This window comes from Drosophila nasuta, chromosome 2R (assembly GCF_023558535.2).
Source record: "Drosophila nasuta strain 15112-1781.00 chromosome 2R, ASM2355853v1, whole genome shotgun sequence".
Taxonomy (NCBI): domain Eukaryota; kingdom Metazoa; phylum Arthropoda; class Insecta; order Diptera; family Drosophilidae; genus Drosophila; species Drosophila nasuta.
The window spans coordinates 1,032,747-1,054,500 of record NC_083456.1 but is presented as its reverse complement, the minus strand read 5'-3'; the positions used below and the strand labels follow the sequence as shown (position 1 = coordinate 1,054,500).

Below are 21,754 nucleotides of genomic sequence, written 5' to 3'. Positions count from 1 at the left end.
TAAATTCAGCATCTTTTGTTTCTGATAAGCAATCTATCGAAAGAACGAAAGAAATATGATAAATAAATAAGATATTCTTGATTAGCGTCAACAGCCGAAACGATACAGCTGAGAGACTATATAAAATAAAGAAATATTGGATTATGTTTGCGTGATAATCAAGTTTGTTTCAGTTTTTGTCACGCCCACTTCCGCCCCCGCAAATCGACAAAAATATAATAATAACTATAGTATTTAAGATATTTGGTGGGGATTAGATAAAAATTGTAGAAGTTATTTAAAGAAAAAACCTTTGTATAAGACTTCGTAGGTTTGGCTGACAATGTATGAATGTGTCACAGCCCTAACAGTAAAACTCTTGTTTTTAATAAATTTTATATGCTCATATTGATAATTGCGAAACAAAAATGTTATCGTATGTCCAACATATCAAGGCAGATTTCTTAAAGCCATGATTCGCATACATACAATAGATTCTAAACCAATGACAGTCAGTAATGCTCGCCTAACTACATTTTCAAAAAGTTTTGCAGAGGAGTTTTTAATCTACATATGTAAAGTAAACATAGTTATCCACATTCAATTTTGAATAATCTTACATTTATTGTACGATCATGTGTTGCCTGTGTTTTTATGTTTTATTAAAAACAACTCGATTCTTGGCAAACTTAAATGATATTTAACATAAAATGATAGATCATACCATATGTAATTGTAATATAAAACATCTCACGATGTTTGTTATTTTAGAATAGGTAACATGAGGTGGTCAGATATCACCTCAGATTATTGTACCGGCAATTTTGTGATGTGCTGTCTTCAGATGTCTACGAATGTTGTGACGTCTCACGGGCAGTTGAATTTTGGTATAAAAGTTTTGTTGTGAGTGTCGATTCAATTCAGTTGCGCTTGAGCTGTAGTCCAAGCAACTCAATACAGTGCCAAAGGAAATATTCGAATTCGAAAACGGATGTGAATGCCTTTCAATTTGTATTTCAAATTCAAATGTTGAAAAATACGCTTTAATAATGTATGCAAATCTGTTTCATAAATTGTTTTTTTTACTGCCACTCGTGTATCATCCGACCAAACATGGTAATAGACGACTTGTTCAAGATAGCAACGGATGCCCAAGTGAAATTTTAGCTGGAGTTCAACTCATGGGTGAAAATTAGACTAAGCTAAATTTGAAATAAATTTCTTTTTGTTGAAGGTATTGATACTAGCAGCGGTAGTGCAAATTCCGGCTGGAACTTTGATGAACATGGTCTTGATTGGGAAGGAACTTGTATGACTGGTCGACGACAGTCCCCCATTAGGCTGTCCATTGATAGTGTAAGAACACAATATATTTCAAATAATTCGATTTATACTATTCCATTTAAATTAACTCTTACGATTATGTCAATAATAACTATTTTATTAAAGCAGTGATTAAATCACAATACAATCGTACAATTGTAATGCTTGTAATAAAGCGTAAATTAAAATTGCATTACGATAATGACTAGTCAATTTGACATAAAGCAAAGAGCGCAAAAATATTTCATTATATCCGTTACTGGTGTTGCACACGATGGAAGCTAATTTAATGTACTAAATGGAACTACTTATGTTCCGAATGATACAATTTGTATCAATTTTTCGCTAGTCTTAACCACAAGTTACAGTTGTGTTCAGCGTAGAGTACAAAATTAAAGACTACTATAAAAACTTTTATTTTATGCTATAATTTCTCAAGTCGCTTATTATGCCATTGCCACGAATTTTCTTTGGAAACTATGATGAGAGGCTCAATCGACCCTTGACATTGGTAAATAAAGGATACACAGGTAAGTAGACGAAAAAAATTTCCAATATCCTTGTTGCTTATGTATATGAATGGGTTTATTTTGAGTTTTGAAGATTATTTATATATATTATTTTAAATTTATTTCCTAATTTAAAAATATTTGTTTTGAAAACCAAAATTTTATTGGCCGACTATTTACTATTATATATACAAATTTACTTGTAACTATATAGTTGATATGGCCATACCGGAGACTCGTATTGGACAAAAGCCTTTTATAACAGGAGGTTTACTCAAGGGAAAATATGTAGCCGAAGGCGTTCACTTCCATTGGGGATCGCCTACAACACGAGGAGCTGAGCATATAATTAACAAAAGGCGTTTTGATATCGAAATGCATATTGTGCATCGTAACGCTCACTATAATAATATTTCTGAAGCCTTAAACTATCCAGATGGAATCGCCGTTCTGGGCATTATGCTTAAGATAACGAGGGTGAGTTTTAACATGTCTATTGCAATAATCGATAATTTTCTAAACAATATTCAAGACTCCGGATCGTATATATCCTGGACTAAGAAAGGTGTTCGCAGAACTGCCCAACGTTATTGAATACCATGCTAAAGGTGAACTGCCTGGAACTATTACGCTTGGTCAGTTGCTGGGCGATTTAAATACTCGAAACTTCTATACCTACAAGGGATCCTTGACCACCCCCGATTGCAATGAGGCTGTCACCTGGACTGTATTTCCTCAACCTATTCCAATTCCATACTCAGAGGCAGCGAAACTTTGGCAAGTCCTGGATGTCAATGGAAATCCACTTGAAAACAACTACCGTGCTCAGCAGCGTCGCAACAACAGACCTGTTTTCTATCGCACCATAAATCTCAGTAATTATTATCTTCGGAAATAATGCGGACTCGTTTAAGGTCAATTGACAATATGGTTATGTTTCTTATTACATCGTCAATTCAGTCTAAAGTACATCACATTTTTTTTGGGTATTTAAGATGCAGTATTAAGATGATATAGCAAACATTTTTTATTGGACAGATTATCTTAATTTTATTTTTTTAAATTATTATTGAAACTTTTTTTAATAATAAAATTAATAATTGTCTGTTTTTGGGAGCCATCGTGTTAAGACACATTAATGGCTTTCCTAATGTCTTCCAATAGTTTGTCACCGAAATAGAAATGATCTACTATATTTACGTATGTACTCTGCAAAAGAAAAACACGACCAAAACAATAAATTCAATCTATGCTATTTTATGATCTTTTTGAAATAAAATATATTGTTCTATATTCTTCCCTTTTAATTCCTTGCATAAAAAGTGTAAAAAATACAAGTGTACAAAAATGTTCCATTAAATATGTCGTCGGCGGGTTGGAATTTGTCTACGGCATTTGGGAATTAAATTTTTTTGTGGTTTATTATCATTTGCTACCATTAACTGCCGAATGTTATACGGAATTCAATCTGAAAGCATTAGTATGATCGATGCCTGAGCATGTGCGAATTCAGCTATGTGAATACATTTACATTTACATTTACATACATACATAACATATGTTAATTAATTAATTACTCAAATAAAAGAAAGGACTTTCAGAATAGTACATATATTCATATATATATATACATACATACATATGTATGTTACGAAAGTTAACAAAATGTTAATATCAACTTAGACCACATACATAAAAGTATGCATATATATCATAAATAAGATTTAAAACCAAATTTGTATGCAGAATTAAATACATATATTTCTTCTTTGTGTTTTCTTTTTTATTCAATAATATTCTTGTACATATATATACATATACATACACATATACATATAAGCTGTATGCCTCCTAAGCAGTTTTACATTAATGCGTATGTAAATATAATATATAAATCATCAATATTGTATGCGTCGGGTCTCAATCACAAGTTTAATCGATTTTAGTATTAATTCACAACTTCATTGATTGATTCCCATACACACCCCATTAGTATAAAACCTTAGTAATATTAATATTCATGAAGTTCACAAAAAAAATTTAGCAATTGATTGAAGGTAATTAATCACAATTCCATTCGATCCAATGTGTAGAAGAAAATAAAAATAGTTTAAGCATTTGTAAGTTATTGGATTCTGTTCGATAAGAGAATAACCTACATATCTTAGAATTTTAATTAATATGTATATCCAATATGGTATGCGCGAATGTGTATAAAAGCGGAATCATGTCCGATCTTAGACCCTTTTCTTAAAAAAAGCAAGTGAGCTGAGATACCCGCTACCCAATTTGAGTAAAAGAACAACAAAGCGATATTATTCTTAAGATATACCAATTCATATACCACAAAAATTCTAAAATATACCGGAGGCTATCGATATAATATTACATTTACAATATACTATAGTACATAATATCTTCAGCAGCCGGTTATTGTCGTCTAAAATTATTATTTAAACAACTGTTAGACTGTTAGATTGCATATACCAAAAATCGTGAATCTAGCTTCAAAATTCTTCGATTCGAATAAAATTATAGCTCTATTTCTTATAGCCTCTGAGATCTATGTGCGTACAGATACTGTCATGGTTATATCGCCTCGCGAGAGACCCTTTCTTCCGCTTAAGTCGTAATTTGTGGATGCCCTATATGACTATCAGAACTACGAAACTACGAAGAGAAAATATCAAAAACTGTTTCTGCGCCGACTCAATCCTATCTTGATAAATCGACGCCTGTCGTGTAAAGTGGAATAACGACCATTCCTCAATGATACTGTTCACAGTTTGGATTAACTTTTGCCTAATAAAAGAAAAATTGTCGATTCCTCGGAATAATTTTCCGAGCGAAAAAATATTAGGGTCTCGATCCTACACCTAATTATAAAGAAAACAAAGTCTGCTTAAGATGGGAAATTAGGGTATTTGAGATATTCATTCCCGTTCTGAGCTCTACTATAGGTAAGACCTTCTCTCGTTACAGTAAGCTAAATAAAACCATTATTTAAGCAAAGGAACGACCCAATCTAATCGCTAACTTTTTACTAAGGTGGGCTACAAGCACTAAGTGCACTCTGTAAATCTTATCGTTTGTAATAAAACTCATCAGAATTCCGCAACAAGAACTGTGCGTACTGCTATCGACAGAGTGATTTCTTTAATTTAGCAGTCCGGCATGTATCCATAGATACGAAGTTAAATAATACAGCAAATATTTCAAAGTCTTCAAAATATTATTTCCTTTATAAAGTCCAAAGGACAGTCATGGGATTTTGTAGATTGAGAATCAGCAACACTAAAGTGATCGATATTTTCAAAAAACAAAGCTGGCCTTGTTAGCATACATTGTGGCCATGTAGCACATTAAGTAGCAAAAAAATCTGTAGAAATACAGATATTTATGAGAGATCAGACAGATGTATATATATAAAATTATCATAATTGTATTTTTCCACGTCTGCCTTAAAATTTCTTGATTTAAATATGGTATATGTATACGAAAAAAGATTACAAAACTTTTAAAGATATTGCCGTTTTTATACCCGCTACACATAAAGTAGAAGGTAATATAATTTTGTGCCGCCAGGAAATGTAAGTAACAGGCATAAGAAGGCATCTCTGATACTATAATGTATATATAAATTAAGGCCACACATTACCAAAACCCAAAGCTATTCATCGCCAGTGCTAATGCACTCCAATGCACCGAGACAACACGCGCTCCGACTCAGCATAAGGCACCGTGGGAGCAACGACCAAACCAACAGCGCACCTAGACATAACCATAGCCACGTGCGCCTCGTCAGCAGAAACCATCTCCAATGGCCAGCACCTTGCGTAACGCCCAAACCGTGGGACCAAGCCTCGGACACCCAACACCCAGGGCGACAAATGCAGTGGCTACATTCGGCAGCGACAGCGAACGCGACAGCAACGAACCATAAGAAGTCACTTTAGCAGCAGAGCTTTAATGTTTAATAATTTAGATTGTTTAAGTTAGTTCTAATCCAACTTCGAAATAAAGCACTTGGCTTTTTTTTAAACAAAATCTAATCAATTTTGTTAATTTATATACAAGGTGCGTTCCAAAGTAAACAGGACTTTTAACAAAAAGACAGAACAAATAGCTTTTTCGGCAAAATCAATTTATATTATTCAAAATAGTCTCCTTCTGCTTTAATACAGCTTTTTGCACGGTCCAAAAGCAAGTCGAACGAGTGTTTTAGCTCGTTGCCCGGTATGGCTTCCAGTATGCCGGTGCAAGCCTTTTGAATGGCCTCGACGTCTGCATAACGCTTTCCTTTCATCGGCAAATGCATTTGTCCGAAAAGGTAGAAGTCGCACGGTGCAATATCAGTTGAATACGGGGAGTGGTTGATGGTTAAAATGTGATTTTTGGTCAAATAGTCGGTCCTTCGAATGTTTAATTCTGAGCAATTTTGGACGTCAGTCAATTTCTGCGGAACAAACCGTGCACACACCTTTGAAAGCCCAAATGTTCGGTCAAAATGCGATAAATCGATGTTTCGGAGATGTTTCCATAAATTTCAATGATGATTTCGGCTGAGTTTTTATGAATTCACGCACAGTTTCGATGGAATTTTCGGTGATCACGGATTTTGGTTGGCCCACATGTTCATCGTCATTTATGTCCTCACGATCACTTTGAAAACGTTGAAACCACTCGTGCACTCTGCTACGGGATAGGCAACCATCGCCATAAACTTTTTTCATCAATTGAAACGTTTCGGTAAAAGTTTTAAAACAAAATTTAGTGTTGGGTTTTTTGTTCGAAGCTCATTCTCGCACCGATGACAAAAACATACTGACACTTAAAAGGCAATAACTTCACTTCCAATAGACCGCACCAGTTGACATAAATATGGCGCCACCAGAGGGCGCTAGATTCAAAAAGTCCTGTTTACTTTGGAACGCACCATGTATGTACCAGTCTTCGACTAGCTCTCGTTGCGGGCAGACGTCGCTTCTCTTATCAGCAGAGTCTATTCGGTGTTTTTTCTTTTGCGACCCGCGCGGTCTATCTTCTACTGATCTTCTCACATTCTCTCGCGAGTGCAGTAAAGCTTTAGCTATCTAATACAAAGCTTATATCGTCCGACAATGGGGCCCCCCCTCGGCCCCCTAATCTGAAGGGCAATCAGTTTGCGTTGCTTTCTGAAAGCCCCCCAGTGAAAAAAAAGAGACAAAATCAAAAAATCGACATGACCTTTCCCGATCTTCCAACAATAACACTTGAAAACCCTAAGTACATTGTTATGGCATCCAAAAACGTTGAGAAAAAAATCTCTGATTTCTCCTGTATCGCCGTTTACAACGCACTGCGTTTAATTTCAAAAAACATCACTTCCATCTCCAACTTGCGCTACGGCAACCTGCTGATGTTAGTTAAAAATCAAAGCGAGGCTGACAAGTTCATCAACTCACCTACTTTACCGGGCATTTGCGACATCACATGTAAGATGCATGAAACCCTTAACCAAGTGAAAGGCACAATATACGCACCCTATCTCTCCGATGTCTCCAACGAAGAAATTATAGAAGAGCTGCGATCCCAAAAAGTCAGCGATATTTTCAAGTTCACTAAAACCATCGACAATACTACCAAACCCTCTGGAGTAATTCTGGTCACTTTTGACCTATACCACCTTCCCAGCAAAATCGATATAGCTTGGCATTCAGTAAAGGTACGGGAGTATATTCCGAACCCAATGAGGTGCAAATCTTGTCAGCTGCTTGGCCACACAGCCAAGCACTGCAAAAATGAACCTCGTTGCGGTAATTGCGCTTTACCTCCTCATTCGCCTGACAACTGCTCACAAACGAAATGCGTCAACTGCTCAGAAGAACACCCTTCCTCCTCTCGACAATGTCCCAAATATCAGCAGCAAAGAGAAATTCTGAAAATCAAGACAACAAAAAAATGCACAATGCGCGAAGCTAAATTACTGTTTAACGGAACTACAACAAAACTATCCAGCTCTTCCTCCTACGCTGCAGTAGCGAATGCTGGACACAATAACAACGGAAAACAACGGAACAAAATAATAACAAAAACAACCACACAAGAACAACTATCAATAAGACAAGCAGTGATAAAACATTTACCGATTCCAACAAAGGAACTACAGCAACAACAACAACATCATCATCATTTAACTCAGCATCTACATCGCTGTCGTATCAGCAAAATCAACACGATAATAGCACTACCGAAACAGTCGATGATGACTATGACTATCTTGGCCTGACGCCTAAAACTACTGAATACCTAAAACAACTATCTAACAAAACTAAAACTACCTCTACCACCAACCTCCCATCTACTTCTACCTATTTAAAACGAAATGATCTTAACAATATATTAGATGACTCTATGGATGATTCTGATATATAATATAAATCTAATTATTATCTTAATTGCATATAATATCCACTCCATCTCTTCCAAACAATGACGCTCAAAATTCTTCAATGGAACATAAACGGATACTTCAACAATTACATTGAACTATTGTTATTAATTAATCAATCCAATCCGGATATTATATGCCTACAAGAGACTAATCTCAAATCTAATACCATTCAAGTCGCTACTCCCAAACCATTTATTGGTTATTTTTTTAATAATTCTGCCATTCACCATGCGAAGCATGGCGTTGGTATACTTATACGACAAAACATCCCGCATAAAACTATCAATTTAAACTCTCCCACTTGCTCTATGGGCATTGAAATTTTATCCCACCCGAATATAATAATATTAAACTCTTACTTCCCCCCCAACCAAAGCCTATTAGCCTCCGATTTAATAAATATTGTAAAGACAGCTCTAAAACCTATAGTTTATGTTGGGGACTTCAATGCTTGGAGTCCGCTATGGGGTCCTGCTCTCGCAACTCTAAAGGTTTTCAAGTCGAAGATCTCATAGTCAGAACAAATTTAGCTATTTTAAATGATGGTTCTGCCACTCACCACTCGACTCACAACTCCTTTACCAACATCGACCTGAGTATGGCTTCCGCTACCCTGGTACCCTACTGCAAATGGTCAATTGGCCAAAACTTACATGGTAGCGATCACTTTCCTATCACCATTAACCTCCTGACCCATATCCCACCGGAAAAATTCACACCTATAATTAGGTTCAAGACTGACCATGCCAACTGGATTACCTTCCAATCCATTTGTAAAAAAAAAACTTTCAGTTTGAGTCTACCAATGATTTGAACCTTTTTACTGCCAGAATCACGAAAGCTATAAAAACAGCAGCCAACGTAGCCATCCCTCAAACTAAACCAAAAAAACAAAGGAGAAACCCTGTTTGGTTTAGTCCATTTCTCCAAGATCTGAGAAAACAAAAGCAGGTTCTCTGGCACAGCTATAAAACCTCTCTTAACAGTACCAACTTAATAGCCTACAAAAAAAAGCTAGAGCCTTGTTTAAAAGAGAAGCTATTAAAGCAAAACGTGAATCTTTTGGCAATTTCACCTCCAACATCAACCCTCTTTCTACAACCAAAAAAATATGGGCCGATATCAACAAATTAGTTGGGATTTTCCCAGGGCCAATTAAATCCATAAAGGATAATAATATTGAGCTGCATAATTCGGCAGACATTGGCAATGCTTTCGGAGCTATGTGGTCCAATTATTCCAAGGACGAAAATTTCTCTAATGTATATATAGCTAGTAAAGAAAAATTTCTATCTCAGGCATATTTGCCTAACCACTTATCCGCAGATGCTAAGTTCCTCGAATCGCAGTTCACTTCGATTGAACTGGAATCAGCTCTGCAGCATGCCAAAGGGAAAACTCCTGGTCATGACCGCATCTCCTACACTATGCTTCATAATTTACCCATAGAAGGAAAGCAAAAATTGCTAGAAATATACAACAAAATGTTAGATGCGGGTAGCTACCCACATACTTGGAGGACTGCTACTATAATTCCTATCCTTAAGCCAAATAAACCTACCCATGAATTATCATCCTTCCGTCCCATATCTCTACTCTCCTGCCTAAGCAAAACCCTGGAAAAAATTCTTGCCAGAAGGATCATGTGGTTTATGACTAAGAATAAACTTATCAGCCCCAACCAAACTGCTTTCAAGCAACAGCATAGTACCATTGACTCTCTTTTGCATATCCATCATTACGCGTCTGATGCCCTTTCAACCAGAAATCATGTCACCATTTTGGCTACGGATTTCGAAAAGGCTTTTGACCGCGTTGGAGTGCACTCTGTTCTAGAGCAACTATCCCGGTGGGGGATAGGTCCCAAGACCTTCAACCTAGTGAAGGCTTTCATGACCAAGCGATCCATCCGTGTTAGAGTTAATAACACCCTAACTAATTTTTATAAATTACACAACGGCATTCCACAGGGGTCCCCCCTCTCTGTAGTGTTGTTCTTAATAGCTTTCCAATCCCTTAATAATATTATTTTAAAACACAAAAAAATTCAGCTCTCAGTTTACGCTGATGATGCCATCATTTTCAGCAACTGCAAAGATAATAATTTACTTTCATTTACCCTTAAAAAAATTCTTGAGGATATCGTAGAATGGGGCAAACTCTCAGGAGCCACTCTGGCTTTAAACAAATGTAAATTATTTCATATTTGTAAAAAACATCGTTGTACATATCCAACTGTAACTGTAAATAACATTACAATAGAATATACATCTAGTCTTAAAATTCTCGGCCTTACACTCGACAGAAAACTTACGTTTAAGCAACATTGTATTAACCTTAGAGATAGCCTTAACAAACGCTTAAATATTATTAAGTTTCTTGGGTCTAAACGATCGCTCGTCCATCCAACCTCGCTAGTTCAAGCCACAAGTGCCTTAATGCTGGCCAAAATCGACTATGGATTGGCTATCTATGGATGGTGCGCGCCTTCCAACATCAAATTGTTCTCCCCCGCATACCATGCAGCAGTACGGCGAAGCATTGGCGCATTTCCAACAACTCCGACAAAATGCTTTTTAGCTGAAGCTGGCTTTCCTGAAATACATACGAGAACTGCTCAACTGACTTTTAAGCTCATTCCAATAATTCTTTGCTCGACAAACCAAATTCTTTTAAAGGATCTTAAAACAACGGTTAAGCAGCGCCGAAGATTTAAAGTCATGTCTACTATCCGCAGATGCTCCAATTTCTTCAAAAAACATCAATTGGATATGCCGCATAGTTGGAACAAAATCAGCCCATCCCCTCCTTGGCGACTACAGGACCACACCGTGAATATGTCTCTCCACGTGTTAAAGAAATCGCAAACACCCAAATGTATATTCCTACAAATGCTAGCTGCCGAAACGGAAAAATTGCCCAATTGGAGTTGGCTATACAGTGACGGATCCAAAACCATTGACTCTACTAGCTTCGCAGTCGTGAGCCAATCTGGTACCGTTGCAACGGTTGTTGCATCAGGATTGCTCCCTGCTTACTTTTCAATTTTCTCCGCAGAAGCTGTAGCGGTTCTAAAAGCTATCCAACATGCTCTCGAGCTTAAGGAAAATTCATAATTTGCAGCGATAGTCTTTCTACTCTTAATGCCGTTAAAAACACGTATAACTATGACAGCCTGATATGCCAAATCCGACATCTTTGCATTAAACACGCTTCAAAAATAAAACTTTTTTGGGCCCCAGGGCACATGGGCATAAAAGGCAACGAACTGGCAGATGCAGCAGCTAAACTTGCAGGACAATCTCCTTGCCTAATGGTCATCCCTGATGTCCGAGACGACCTATGGCGCAACATTAAGGCTATTCTAAAAGGAAGGAAATGACACATTGGGACAACTACGACCACAGGTTTAAACTATATAACCCAAACATGGAACCCGTTCGTTATCCACCTTCATGGCACAGAAGACAGTGCAATGTTATCACCCGGCTCAGAACTGGTCACACTGCTTTAACCCACGAGCACCTACTAAAAGGAAAATCTAAGCCCAGATGCCCCAAGTGCGGGGGAGAATTATCAATGCAACACATATTAGATACCTGTCCCCAACTTATTAACACGAGAATCCGCCTATTTGGCCAAATGCAACCCACCTCTCTTCTTACCTTACCTACTCACAATAATGTTAAACTACTAATTAAATTCCTAGACATCAACAAATTATTAAACAACATATAAATTAACTGTCGAGTCGATGGCCTTAGTTGCTAGCACTCCCTTTCTTTTAGTTATTATATTATTCTGTATAATAATTAACATGTAAATAAATAATAAATAAATTATATATGTACATATATATATCTAGCTGCATCTGTCTGTCTGTAGGAACACCTACATCTCAGAGACTATAAGAGATAGAGGTATACATACAAATTTTTCGACATCACTTGTTATGTTTGTTTAAAATTTTTGCCACGCCCACTTTTGCCCCACAAATTGACAAAACTCGAATAACAAATTGTGGATGTTATTAAAGAAATACTTTTGTATGGACAAAAACGCCTACATACTAGGGATCGTAGTTGCTTTGACTGACAGTCTGGTATATTTTGAACTCTATAGTACATTTTCAATGTAGTATCATATTAATATACAAAATATACCATTTTATATATTTTTTTTGTATTTCTGTGATATATTTTGAGAAAAATACCGCAATATTTTGCTTTTATTAAAAATTGGTAGCGGTAATCAAAATGTAGCTTTCTTGGTTTATTTTATGTGTGTATATTGTGTTCTTTGATATGATGTGTATTTATTTACATAGGGATTTCACTTGCTTGTCCTACATAGGGTACGTTCCTAATAGTACGTAATTCAATTTATTTCCATCGGGTGTGCCCCTAGGTAAGAAATCAGTTAATTATTTTTAAAGAAATTATGATTTTGCTGGATACTACAATTCACAAGTTTAACGAAAATTAGTCTGTTTTTTTTCTTTGTTTGTATTGGCAATAGGTAATGTGACCAGTAATATAATAATAATGAAGATAAAAATTAGGAAAATTGTCTAGCGGGTTGGATCCATATCCACCATATTTGATCAATTTTACTTGTGTCCCAATTATTTTATTTATTTATTTATTTGGACGTTGTCGTACTAACGGCAGTACCATCAAGTGGCCCAGCAATACCAAGCACGGGCTTGTTCACGAGCGGACAAAACAAAATAAATTTGTGAACAGCATGCATTACACGAAAACCGCGAATAAATATTAAAAGACGCTGGACAGCTAATTAAATTAGATTAAAAACATGTTAGAATATATGTATAATAAGATAAATAACAATTAAATACTCGATAAATAAGCTAATAATAAGGTTTTAAGCAAAGGAATAGATTTACTAGAGCAAACTACGCTATTGAGATTATTATAGTTCACACACAGAATACGGAAGGGATTATGGCAAGCAAAGTTAGTAGATCTACGTGAAATGAGAAGAGGAAGAAAATTCCTAGTGATCCTGACAGGAACTGCAAAACTAATTTGACTTAACAGCTCCAAAGAGTCTATTTAACCATTAATTAGTCTCTGTATGAAAACAGCACCTTGCATAGTTCTACAGTCAGAAAGAGAAGGAAGGTTTAGTAATAAAAGTCTACTGAGATACGGTGGTAATCTAATATTAGGATTCCAATTTAAACTACGAAGAGCAAATAATAAGAATTGTTTCTGCACCGATTCAATCCTATCTCGATAAACCCTATACTGGGGATTCCAGACAAGAGATCCGTACTCGAGGATAGGACGAACCAGTGAGACGTACAAAGTCTTAGTGATGTAGGGATCATTAAACTCTTTCGACCAGCGTTTTATAAATCCCAGAACACCCGTGGCCCTATTTACAGCAGACAGAATATGTTTATCGAATTTTAGTTTTGCATCAAGCAGAACCCCTAAGTCATTCACACCTTCAATTCGCTCAAGAGAAGTATCATATAACATATAGTTATTTAACTGGGAAGAACCTCTACAAAAGGTCATAAACTTACACTTATTGCAGTTGAGATGTAACATATTTACTCTGCACCAAGATTCTAGACGATTAAGGTCACATTGAAACAGTGAGCTCGCAAGACTATCATTAAATGTCAGGCAAAGCTTAACGTCATCGGCGTACACAAGTACACGGGAATGCTCAATAACAGAAGGAAGATCATTTATGAACAAAGTGAACAATAGAGGACCCAAATGACTGCCCTGGGGCACACCAGAAGTGACTTGGACACATTTAGATACAAAACCATTATAATAAACATTCTGAATTCTGTTGGAAAGGTATGAGGATATCCACTCAATTAGGCTATGAGGAAACCCTAAAACATTAAGCTTATACAGTAAGAGGTGATGATTAACAGAGTTAAAAGCCTTACTAAAATCGGTGTAAACGACATCTGTTTGCATTTTATTCTCAAATCCTTTAATTACAATAGAAGAGAACTCCAATAAGTTAGTAGAAGTGGATCTAGACTTCACAAACCCATGTTGGTAAGGTGAAATTATAGATTTACACAGATGTTGCAGTTGAGAAGTTATAATTTTTTCAAATGCTTTCGGAATCGCAGACAATTTAGATATACCGCGATAATTTTGAACTTTAGATTTGCTCCCTTTTTTTAGGATAGGTATAATGTATGATTTTTTCCAGATTTTAGGAAAAGAACATGAATTAACGGATAATTCAAACAATTTAAAAAGCGGTTTACAGATACTACCAGCACAATACCTTAGCACACAACTAGATACTCCATCCGGACCTGCCGAAAAAACAGGTTTTATAGCCAATAGTTCCGTTAAAATAGAGCTTTCAGTAATTAAAGAACCAAAAATACAATTAGATGAATTTAACTGATAAGGATAAGAAATGGAATTTTGAGAACTTGGGACAGAATATGTCGTTTGGAAGAAGTCCGCAATTTAATCGGCAACATCATGACCATTAGATACTGTCATATTCTCTAAAGACACAAATGCTGGTGATGACGCGGATCTACGCTTCGAGTTAACGAAGTCGTAAAATCGCTTTGGATCACGCTGAAATCATATTCTGCACCTACTCATTGTTATGAGTGCGAAAAGCAGCTTGAGCAACAGAATAGCGGAGAAAATCAAAAGAAGAGCCAGTTCCCTTGAATTTTTTGTAAAGTCTCGACTTACGGTTTTTAAATTCGATAATTTCTTATTAAACCATAAGGGTTTATCCGACAAATGTGGAATACTTGATGGAACACAAGCATCAAATAGCGAGTTCAAAGTAGAATACAAAAATTCAACCGCTATATCCAAGTTCGTAGACAAAGAGCAAGTTTCTCAAAATCGGTTTTCCGAAAATAACGAGAAAGCTCACCATGATGCAATAAATGGGAGTTCCAACATAATTTTCAAAGTGGGATGGTAAGGATCTTCAGGGGAAGATATAGGAGATATTTTCGACAGAGAACATGAATCTGGGTCTAAAACAAAAACAAGGTCTAGAGACCTGTTTAAGCAATTTGGAATACCATTAATCTGAGACAATGATACCCCGAAGAGACTATCAATAACTATCAATGCCATGACACCCCAGCAATATTAAAATCACCAAGGACTATAAAGTGATCACGATCAGAAAGCATATTAGAAATGTTATTAATAATAGAAAGATGAGCTAAATATAAAGCATCATCTGAAGCAGGGGGGATATATGAGCAAGAAATAAAAATGTTTAAGCTACCAAGGATAATCTAACAGCCACTAGCTCAATATCAGAAGTGTGATCAATCAATTCTGAATTAAGTATCTACTGCAATTAAAACCCCACCACCGCGACGTACCTTGCGATCACGTCTGTATACGGAAAATCTACTAGAAAAGATTTCCGTATCAAGGATGTCATTTTTTAACCATGTTTCAGTAAAGGCAATGACATTGAAAGGGAAAGATACACTATTTAAATATAAGTCAGTGAGTTTACTGCAAATACCTCTTACATTCTGATAGCCAAGAAGTAAAGAGGATTTTAGTTTTTTGAACTGACAGACATAGAGGAAGGCTTTGAAATAGAATTCTTGCCACTACTAGGGAGAGAAACCGGAGACCGATTTTTCTTTTTAGCAACAAATTCTTTAACTAATAGGTGTTCCGGCCAAAACTCTTTACTGAACATCATGCTAAATTGTTCAGCGGAAACACTTATTTTAAAAGATGAAATCTCCCGTTCGTACGAGAAATTAAATTTAACCACTTTAACCCTGGCTTGAGATTTGGACTTAATATAAGCCCGAACATCATCAAATGTCGTATCAGGGGAAAGCCTTGAAACGAAAATCTGCTTAAGAGGTGGCACTGCAACTAATGTGTTGCGGACAACTGAGGTAGGAGCTGGAGGCGATTCTTCTATCGTTACAGCACTAACGATCTCAACAGAGGATGGTGATGGTTGAATTTCTTCAACCGTTGTTGTTTAAAAACTAAAATTGTCAACGACCTAATATTACCGATGTTATGGGCTGTTTGAGGGTAAATTGAACATTACATACTGCAGAACAAAATATTATTTCGCAAACTAAAGAATTTTCATGTCGAAAAAATTGTTTTTAGGAAGACCCATTATATATCAGCTCGCTCTCGTAATAGGTTAACACGTGTTAGTGGATTAGGTATCGTCTATATATACTTAATGGGTTTTTAAACGTCGTTTAAAACTCAGCTTCCTCATAATGTGCCAAGTTTTGAAGATTAGGGTAATGAAAAATTACACTGGTTATCAACATGTTTACATTATAATAAAACTAGTCATTAGTTTATCACAACTTACTAAATTTAAAATCTATAGCTAACGATATATCTAATAATATCCAACATATATATCCAAATTATATATATAAACAAGTAAGAAAGCTACATTCGAGTGTGCTCGACTATGAGATATCCGCTGCCCATGTTGAATAAAAGCAAAATACATATTCCGGTTTTATTTTCCAAATATACCGAAAATGCTACAAAAATGTAAAAAATACCAAACGGTATATTTGTTATATCGATATAGTACCACATTCAAAATATATAGCAATATACCAGATTGTCGGCCAAAGCAACTCAGACAATACACCAAAATTCGTAGTTAAAAATTAAGCTTGTTAGTCTTTTTATTTTGATTTGCGGGGGCGGAAGTGAGCGTGGAAAAATTTGAAACAAACTTGATCTGCGTGCAAATATAACAAATGCTGTCGAAAAAATTATAGCTCTATCTCTTATAGTCTCTGAGATCTAGGTGTTCATACGACCAGACAGACGGACGGACAGACGGACATGACTAGATCGTTTCGGCTATTGATGCTGATCAAAAATATATATACATAGGGTCGAATATGCCTCCGTCTACCTGTTACAAACATTTCCTGCCGGCACAAAGTTATAATACCCTTCTACCCTATGGGTAGCGGGTATAATAATAGGAATATGCAAGTTGTACTGTCACTCTGTAGTGCTAATTGCTCAAAATTTTATTTTCTTGAATAATATCGATATTAAAATCTGATCCCTACCAAAAACAAGGTATATCTTCGTGTGTCCTATGAAAGCTACACTGGAGTGTGCACGACTGTGAGATACCCGCTACCCATTTTGAATAAAAGCAAAATATTGCGGTATTATTCTCAAAATATTGCGGTATTATACCAAAACTATACTAAATTATATACATATTTGGTATATTGATATGGTACTACTCGCAATATATACTATAGTGTGCAAAATATACCAGATTTTCAGCCAAAGCGATTAAGACCCCTAGTAAGTAGGCGTTTTTGCCCATACAAAAGTAATTCTTAAATAACATCCACAATTTTTATCTGATCGCCACCAAATTTTCAGGAATCACAAAGGCTATAGTTAATATTATATTTACCAAAATTCGACTCTAGCTTTAAAATTTCGCTTGTTATTCGATTTTTGTCAATTTGCAGGAGCGGAAGTGGGTGTGGCAGAAAATTGAAACAAACAGACAGACTTACAGACGGACAGACGGACATGGCTAGATAGTCGCGGCTGTTGTCGCTGATCAAGAATATATATACATATATACTTTATGGGGTCGGAGATGCCTCATTCTACCTGTTATATATACATATGTAAATATTTATATATATATATATATATATATATATATATGTAAATATATTTATCTATTTAAATCATATATTTTGAATTTACTATCAAAATCCATTGAACTTAGAGCTTATAGGGGCCTCATATTTACTTTCTTCTATTTTAAGCAAATGTATGATTTTGCATATGTGTTTTATAGAAACCTGTTATATTGCATTCAACTCGACATGTGACAACTTAACGATCAAATTCAATAAGATATTAACTCACGAAAACTGTAGTTCATTGTGTTTCCTGTTTGCTCATATGTATGTATGTTTATACAGGACGTTTCATTTCTAGTTATTATAACAGTGCTAGTAAAGAATTCAATGGCTTTAATACGATTACGTTCAGGATAGTAGAGCAAATTAGAATGTAAAGACAGCAGATGCGACAGTGTCAATTATTGAGCTGGTTCCCAATGCAAACTGTAAAACCGCGTTGCAATTACTATGCAAATTCACTAGGCCTAACAAGCGAACCGAAGTGATCTTATCTGCATATATACTCGCATAAAGAAGATGAGTTTGAAAAGCCAGAGCACCTATAAATTGTTGTGCCCGCTTCTATAAAAGCTGCAGTCTTCTTGCAAACGTTAGTCAGTGCATTGTGTGTTTTGAGCAAATTTTTAATAACAAATTTTTACTCTAAAAATGAATCTTTTAAAGCATTGTAAAGATTTTAGGCTGATGCATTTGCATTTGCTAGCATTAAGCTTTGCTTGTGTACTAGCCGATTTTGGTATGTTCTTAAACTTATGACTAATTACTTATTTAATTCATTCGTAAACTTTCAACTATGCAGAATTGACTGCTGAATATCTCAGTGATTTGAAGGCTGATGAGGCATTGGAAATTGCTGCTGGAGAGTACAACTACGACAACCAAGGCAACGACTGGACAGGAACTTGTGCAAGTGGGCAAAAACAATCTCCTATTGATTTAATTTACGATGATGTGAGTACCATAAGTGATTATGGAGAGAAGTGCTCAAATCTGCGATTTTTAAAGTTCATTCATTAAAAAAACCTGCATATTTTTTATGTATTTCTGCCGTCTCAATAGGCCGATGTGGTCTCTATTCCCCGCATTCGATTCCAAAACTACAATCAACAACTGCAAACTCCATTGGTGCTAGTGAACAACGGACATACAGGTGTGATCTCTCATTTATTATAAGATTACAAAATACATCCATTTCGCTAGATCTGATTTGAACATACACACGATCACCTTTCATTGTTATGCTCCTAAAAATAAAACATTAATTTCGAATACTTGCAGCGAACATGGTATTGCCACCAACACGACGAGGAGAACGCGCATCCATCAGTGGCGGTTTACTACCAGGCGTCTTCGAGGCACAGAGTGTACACTTTCATTGGGGTTCTGCCAACAGCAAGGGTTCCGAGCATGCAATCAATTTTGAGCGTTACGATGTTGAAATGCACATTGTTCATAAGAACACTAGGTATGCTAACTTAAGCGTAGGAGAAGCCAGTGCGTTTTCAGATGGCCTTGCTGTCCTGGGAGTTATGTTCAGAGCTCGCCCAAGACCAATTTCACAACATTATGGTCTCAACAAAGTATTTAATGCATTGCCACGAATTATCCCATACCAATCCAATACCACTATCACAGGAATGTTTAATGTGGGACAATTGTTAGGAAACATTGTGACTGGAGAGTTTTACACATATCAAGGTATGTACTCTCTGGCCGAAAAGCTATAAACGTTAATATGCTTTTATTGTCATGCAATCACAATTTTATAAAGGCTCATTAACTACACCGGACTGCGCTGAATCAGTTACCTGGACCGTGTTCAAAGATGTCTTAGATTATCCAAATGCTCAGATCGCTAAACTTTGGAACTTGCAAGACTCAAGGAGTCGTCCACTAATCAATACCTACCGCGAGCTTCAGGATATCAACAATCGAACCATATCTTTCCGCCAACTCTAATTAAATCAACACAAAACAAACAATATAAAATGTAAAAAAAAAAAACAAACAAAAATAAACTTGACATTTGCAACTTAATCGAATGAATCAGTAATGATTTTGACGTCGTAAGAAACTTTTCAATTTATGTAACATATTTTTTCACCCTTTTGGCAAGCGGAATTAATTTTGAAAGTGATTTTAAATGCATCCTGCACTGAGGAGATTTTCAAAAGCACATTTTTTTAATTATGATAAACACGGAAAAGATTGGAATGTGAAAAAAGGCGAAAAGCAATCCCCTGTTGCACTGTCAACGGAAACAGTAAGTGTATCTAACTTATCGTATCTTACACTGAAGCTACATCATATTCTATTAGGCAATCCCCTCATTGGCGCAAAAATTAAAATTTATAAACTACAACAAAATGTTGGTTGGACCCCTAAAAATCACCAATAATGGACATACTGTGATTATGTCAATACCTGTGGTAGTTGATGGCAACCAACCTGCAGTTTGCGGTTGTAAACTCAAGTGCCTCTATAAGGCCGTGCAGTTACACTTCCATTGGGGATCCCCAGAAAACAAAGGTTCTGAGCACATGATAAACTGCTGCCGATACGACGCCGAAATGCATATTCTGCATCAAAATTGTGCATACGCCTTGCAAAATGATGCCATAATGGCAAACGATGGATTCGTAGTTCTGTCACTAATGTTAAGATCTGTACCGGTAATTTATTTATTATAGAAAGCAAGAGGATGTATATATGTACATATATATGTTGGGTTTATACGAACATACATGCTCGAACCCATGTATTAATATTAATTTAAATATATATATATAAATATATACATACATATACATATATATATATATATACATATATATACATATCTATAATGCACCCTTTAATTAGCACCCCAAACGAGAACCTAGCATTATAAACAGACTTCTTAATGAATTGATTCATGTGAGAAATGCTAAACAAACGAGGCTCCTCCGAGGTAATTTCTGTTTAAGAGATTTTGTAAAAGACGTTGAAAGGGACGAATTCTTTGTATATAAGGGTTCGTATATTTTGTATTCGTTTAATCGTTAACTTTCGAACAAAACTTTTTGTAGGTTCGCTTACTACACCACCTTGCCGTGAGGCTGTAAATTGGATTGTGTTTACTAAGCCTATAAATGTATCCGAAAATTATGTAAGCCACAAGTGGTTTTTAACTTTTATACCCGCTATCCTTTTTTTTTGAGAGAGCAAACAAAAAAAGTTTGTTTCAGATATTTGCATTGTCCCTGCAAATCGAAAAAAAATCAGCTAGCGTAACTTGAAAGCAAAAGTCCCACCTTGGTACATACATACATACATATGTAAGCTCAATAATAGCATTGCATTTGAAAATGGATAGCGGGTATCTCACAGTCGAGCACACTGGACTGCAACATTCTTAATTGTTGTTGTACATATACTCATACTGAAGTTAAAATTTACTCAGATTAAGAGCTTTTGGTCACTAAGAGATTATCGCGGGAGTCCTCTAGTTAACAATTACCGCAGTATACAAAAACTTAATCATCGGTGCGTGTATTATCGAAACAAAATCTCTCAATGATTACATGAAAAAATTTAAAAATAAATAATAAATTTAAATTTGAAATTTAATTATTTGTTTAAATAATTGTATAACAGATGCCAAGATAAAATAACATCGGGTGCGTGAAAATACCCTTAACATTTGAAATGAATATGGCAAATGATGTTCACATGTAATTTTTCAGTGAGTGGTGTTTTTAAATTAAAAACAAGAGCTCAAGAAATTGCGCAAATTTGATCACAAATACAATGTAACCAAAACTATGTAGTTAC

The 21,754-nt window shown here is 35.8% G+C and overlaps 4 protein-coding genes across 4 annotated transcripts; all 4 read left to right on the top strand.

Moving 5' to 3' along the window:
* Window positions 1–262: 262 nt before the first annotated feature.
* On the top strand, window positions 263–3,486 carry LOC132785886 (carbonic anhydrase 2). Its single transcript, XM_060792188.1, has 5 exons — window positions 263–1,095; window positions 1,214–1,335; window positions 1,742–1,832; window positions 2,026–2,288; window positions 2,344–3,486. The coding sequence occupies exons 1-5, from the start codon at window positions 1,029–1,031 to the stop codon at window positions 2,707–2,709; spliced, it is 909 nt and encodes a 302-aa protein (XP_060648171.1). The 5' UTR covers window positions 263–1,028; the 3' UTR covers window positions 2,710–3,486.
* Window positions 3,487–6,748: 3,262 nt separating this feature from the next.
* LOC132787810 (uncharacterized) lies at window positions 6,749–8,681 on the top strand. The gene is made up of 2 exons (XM_060795120.1): window positions 6,749–6,754; window positions 6,916–8,681. Exons 1-2 carry the CDS (start codon window positions 6,749–6,751, stop codon window positions 8,077–8,079), a joined length of 1,170 nt encoding a protein of 389 aa, XP_060651103.1. The 3' UTR covers window positions 8,080–8,681.
* A 9,842-nt stretch (window positions 8,682–18,523) lies between these two features.
* LOC132784504 (carbonic anhydrase 2-like) lies at window positions 18,524–19,978 on the top strand. The gene is made up of 5 exons (XM_060790163.1): window positions 18,524–18,677; window positions 18,741–18,892; window positions 19,001–19,091; window positions 19,220–19,639; window positions 19,713–19,978. The coding sequence occupies exons 1-5, from the start codon at window positions 18,590–18,592 to the stop codon at window positions 19,898–19,900; spliced, it is 939 nt and encodes a 312-aa protein (XP_060646146.1). The 5' UTR covers window positions 18,524–18,589; the 3' UTR covers window positions 19,901–19,978.
* A 5-nt stretch (window positions 19,979–19,983) lies between these two features.
* Window positions 19,984–21,734, top strand: LOC132784505 (putative carbonic anhydrase 3). The gene is made up of 7 exons (XM_060790164.1): window positions 19,984–20,204; window positions 20,260–20,613; window positions 20,804–20,954; window positions 21,010–21,089; window positions 21,384–21,466; window positions 21,578–21,600; window positions 21,667–21,734. The coding sequence occupies exons 1-7, from the start codon at window positions 20,085–20,087 to the stop codon at window positions 21,717–21,719; spliced, it is 864 nt and encodes a 287-aa protein (XP_060646147.1). The 5' UTR covers window positions 19,984–20,084; the 3' UTR covers window positions 21,720–21,734.
* The last annotated feature ends 20 nt before the right edge of the window (window positions 21,735–21,754 follow it).

Excerpts from the sequence above, each read along its gene's own strand:
- LOC132785886 (XM_060792188.1), top strand. The coding sequence starts at position 1,029 with ATGTATGCAAATCTGTTTCATAAATTGTTTTTTTTACTGCCACTCGTG. Across the intron at positions 1,096-1,213 it reads GTATCATCCGACCAAACATG|GTATTGATACTAGCAGCGGT; the intron begins GTAATAGACGAC and ends TTTTTGTTGAAG. Across the intron at positions 2,289-2,343 it reads TTATGCTTAAGATAACGAGG|ACTCCGGATCGTATATATCC; the intron begins GTGAGTTTTAAC and ends ACAATATTCAAG.
- LOC132784504 (XM_060790163.1), top strand. The coding sequence starts at position 18,590 with ATGAATCTTTTAAAGCATTGTAAAGATTTTAGGCTGATGCATTTGCAT. Across the intron at positions 18,678-18,740 it reads TTGTGTACTAGCCGATTTTG|AATTGACTGCTGAATATCTC; the intron begins GTATGTTCTTAA and ends TCAACTATGCAG. Across the intron at positions 19,092-19,219 it reads AGTGAACAACGGACATACAG|CGAACATGGTATTGCCACCA; the intron begins GTGTGATCTCTC and ends GAATACTTGCAG.
- LOC132784505 (XM_060790164.1), top strand. The coding sequence starts at position 20,085 with ATGCATCCTGCACTGAGGAGATTTTCAAAAGCACATTTTTTTAATTAT. Across the intron at positions 20,955-21,009 it reads CGAATTCTTTGTATATAAGG|GTTCGCTTACTACACCACCT; the intron begins GTTCGTATATTT and ends AACTTTTTGTAG. Across the intron at positions 21,601-21,666 it reads CCAAGATAAAATAACATCGG|TGAGTGGTGTTTTTAAATTA; the intron begins GTGCGTGAAAAT and ends GTAATTTTTCAG.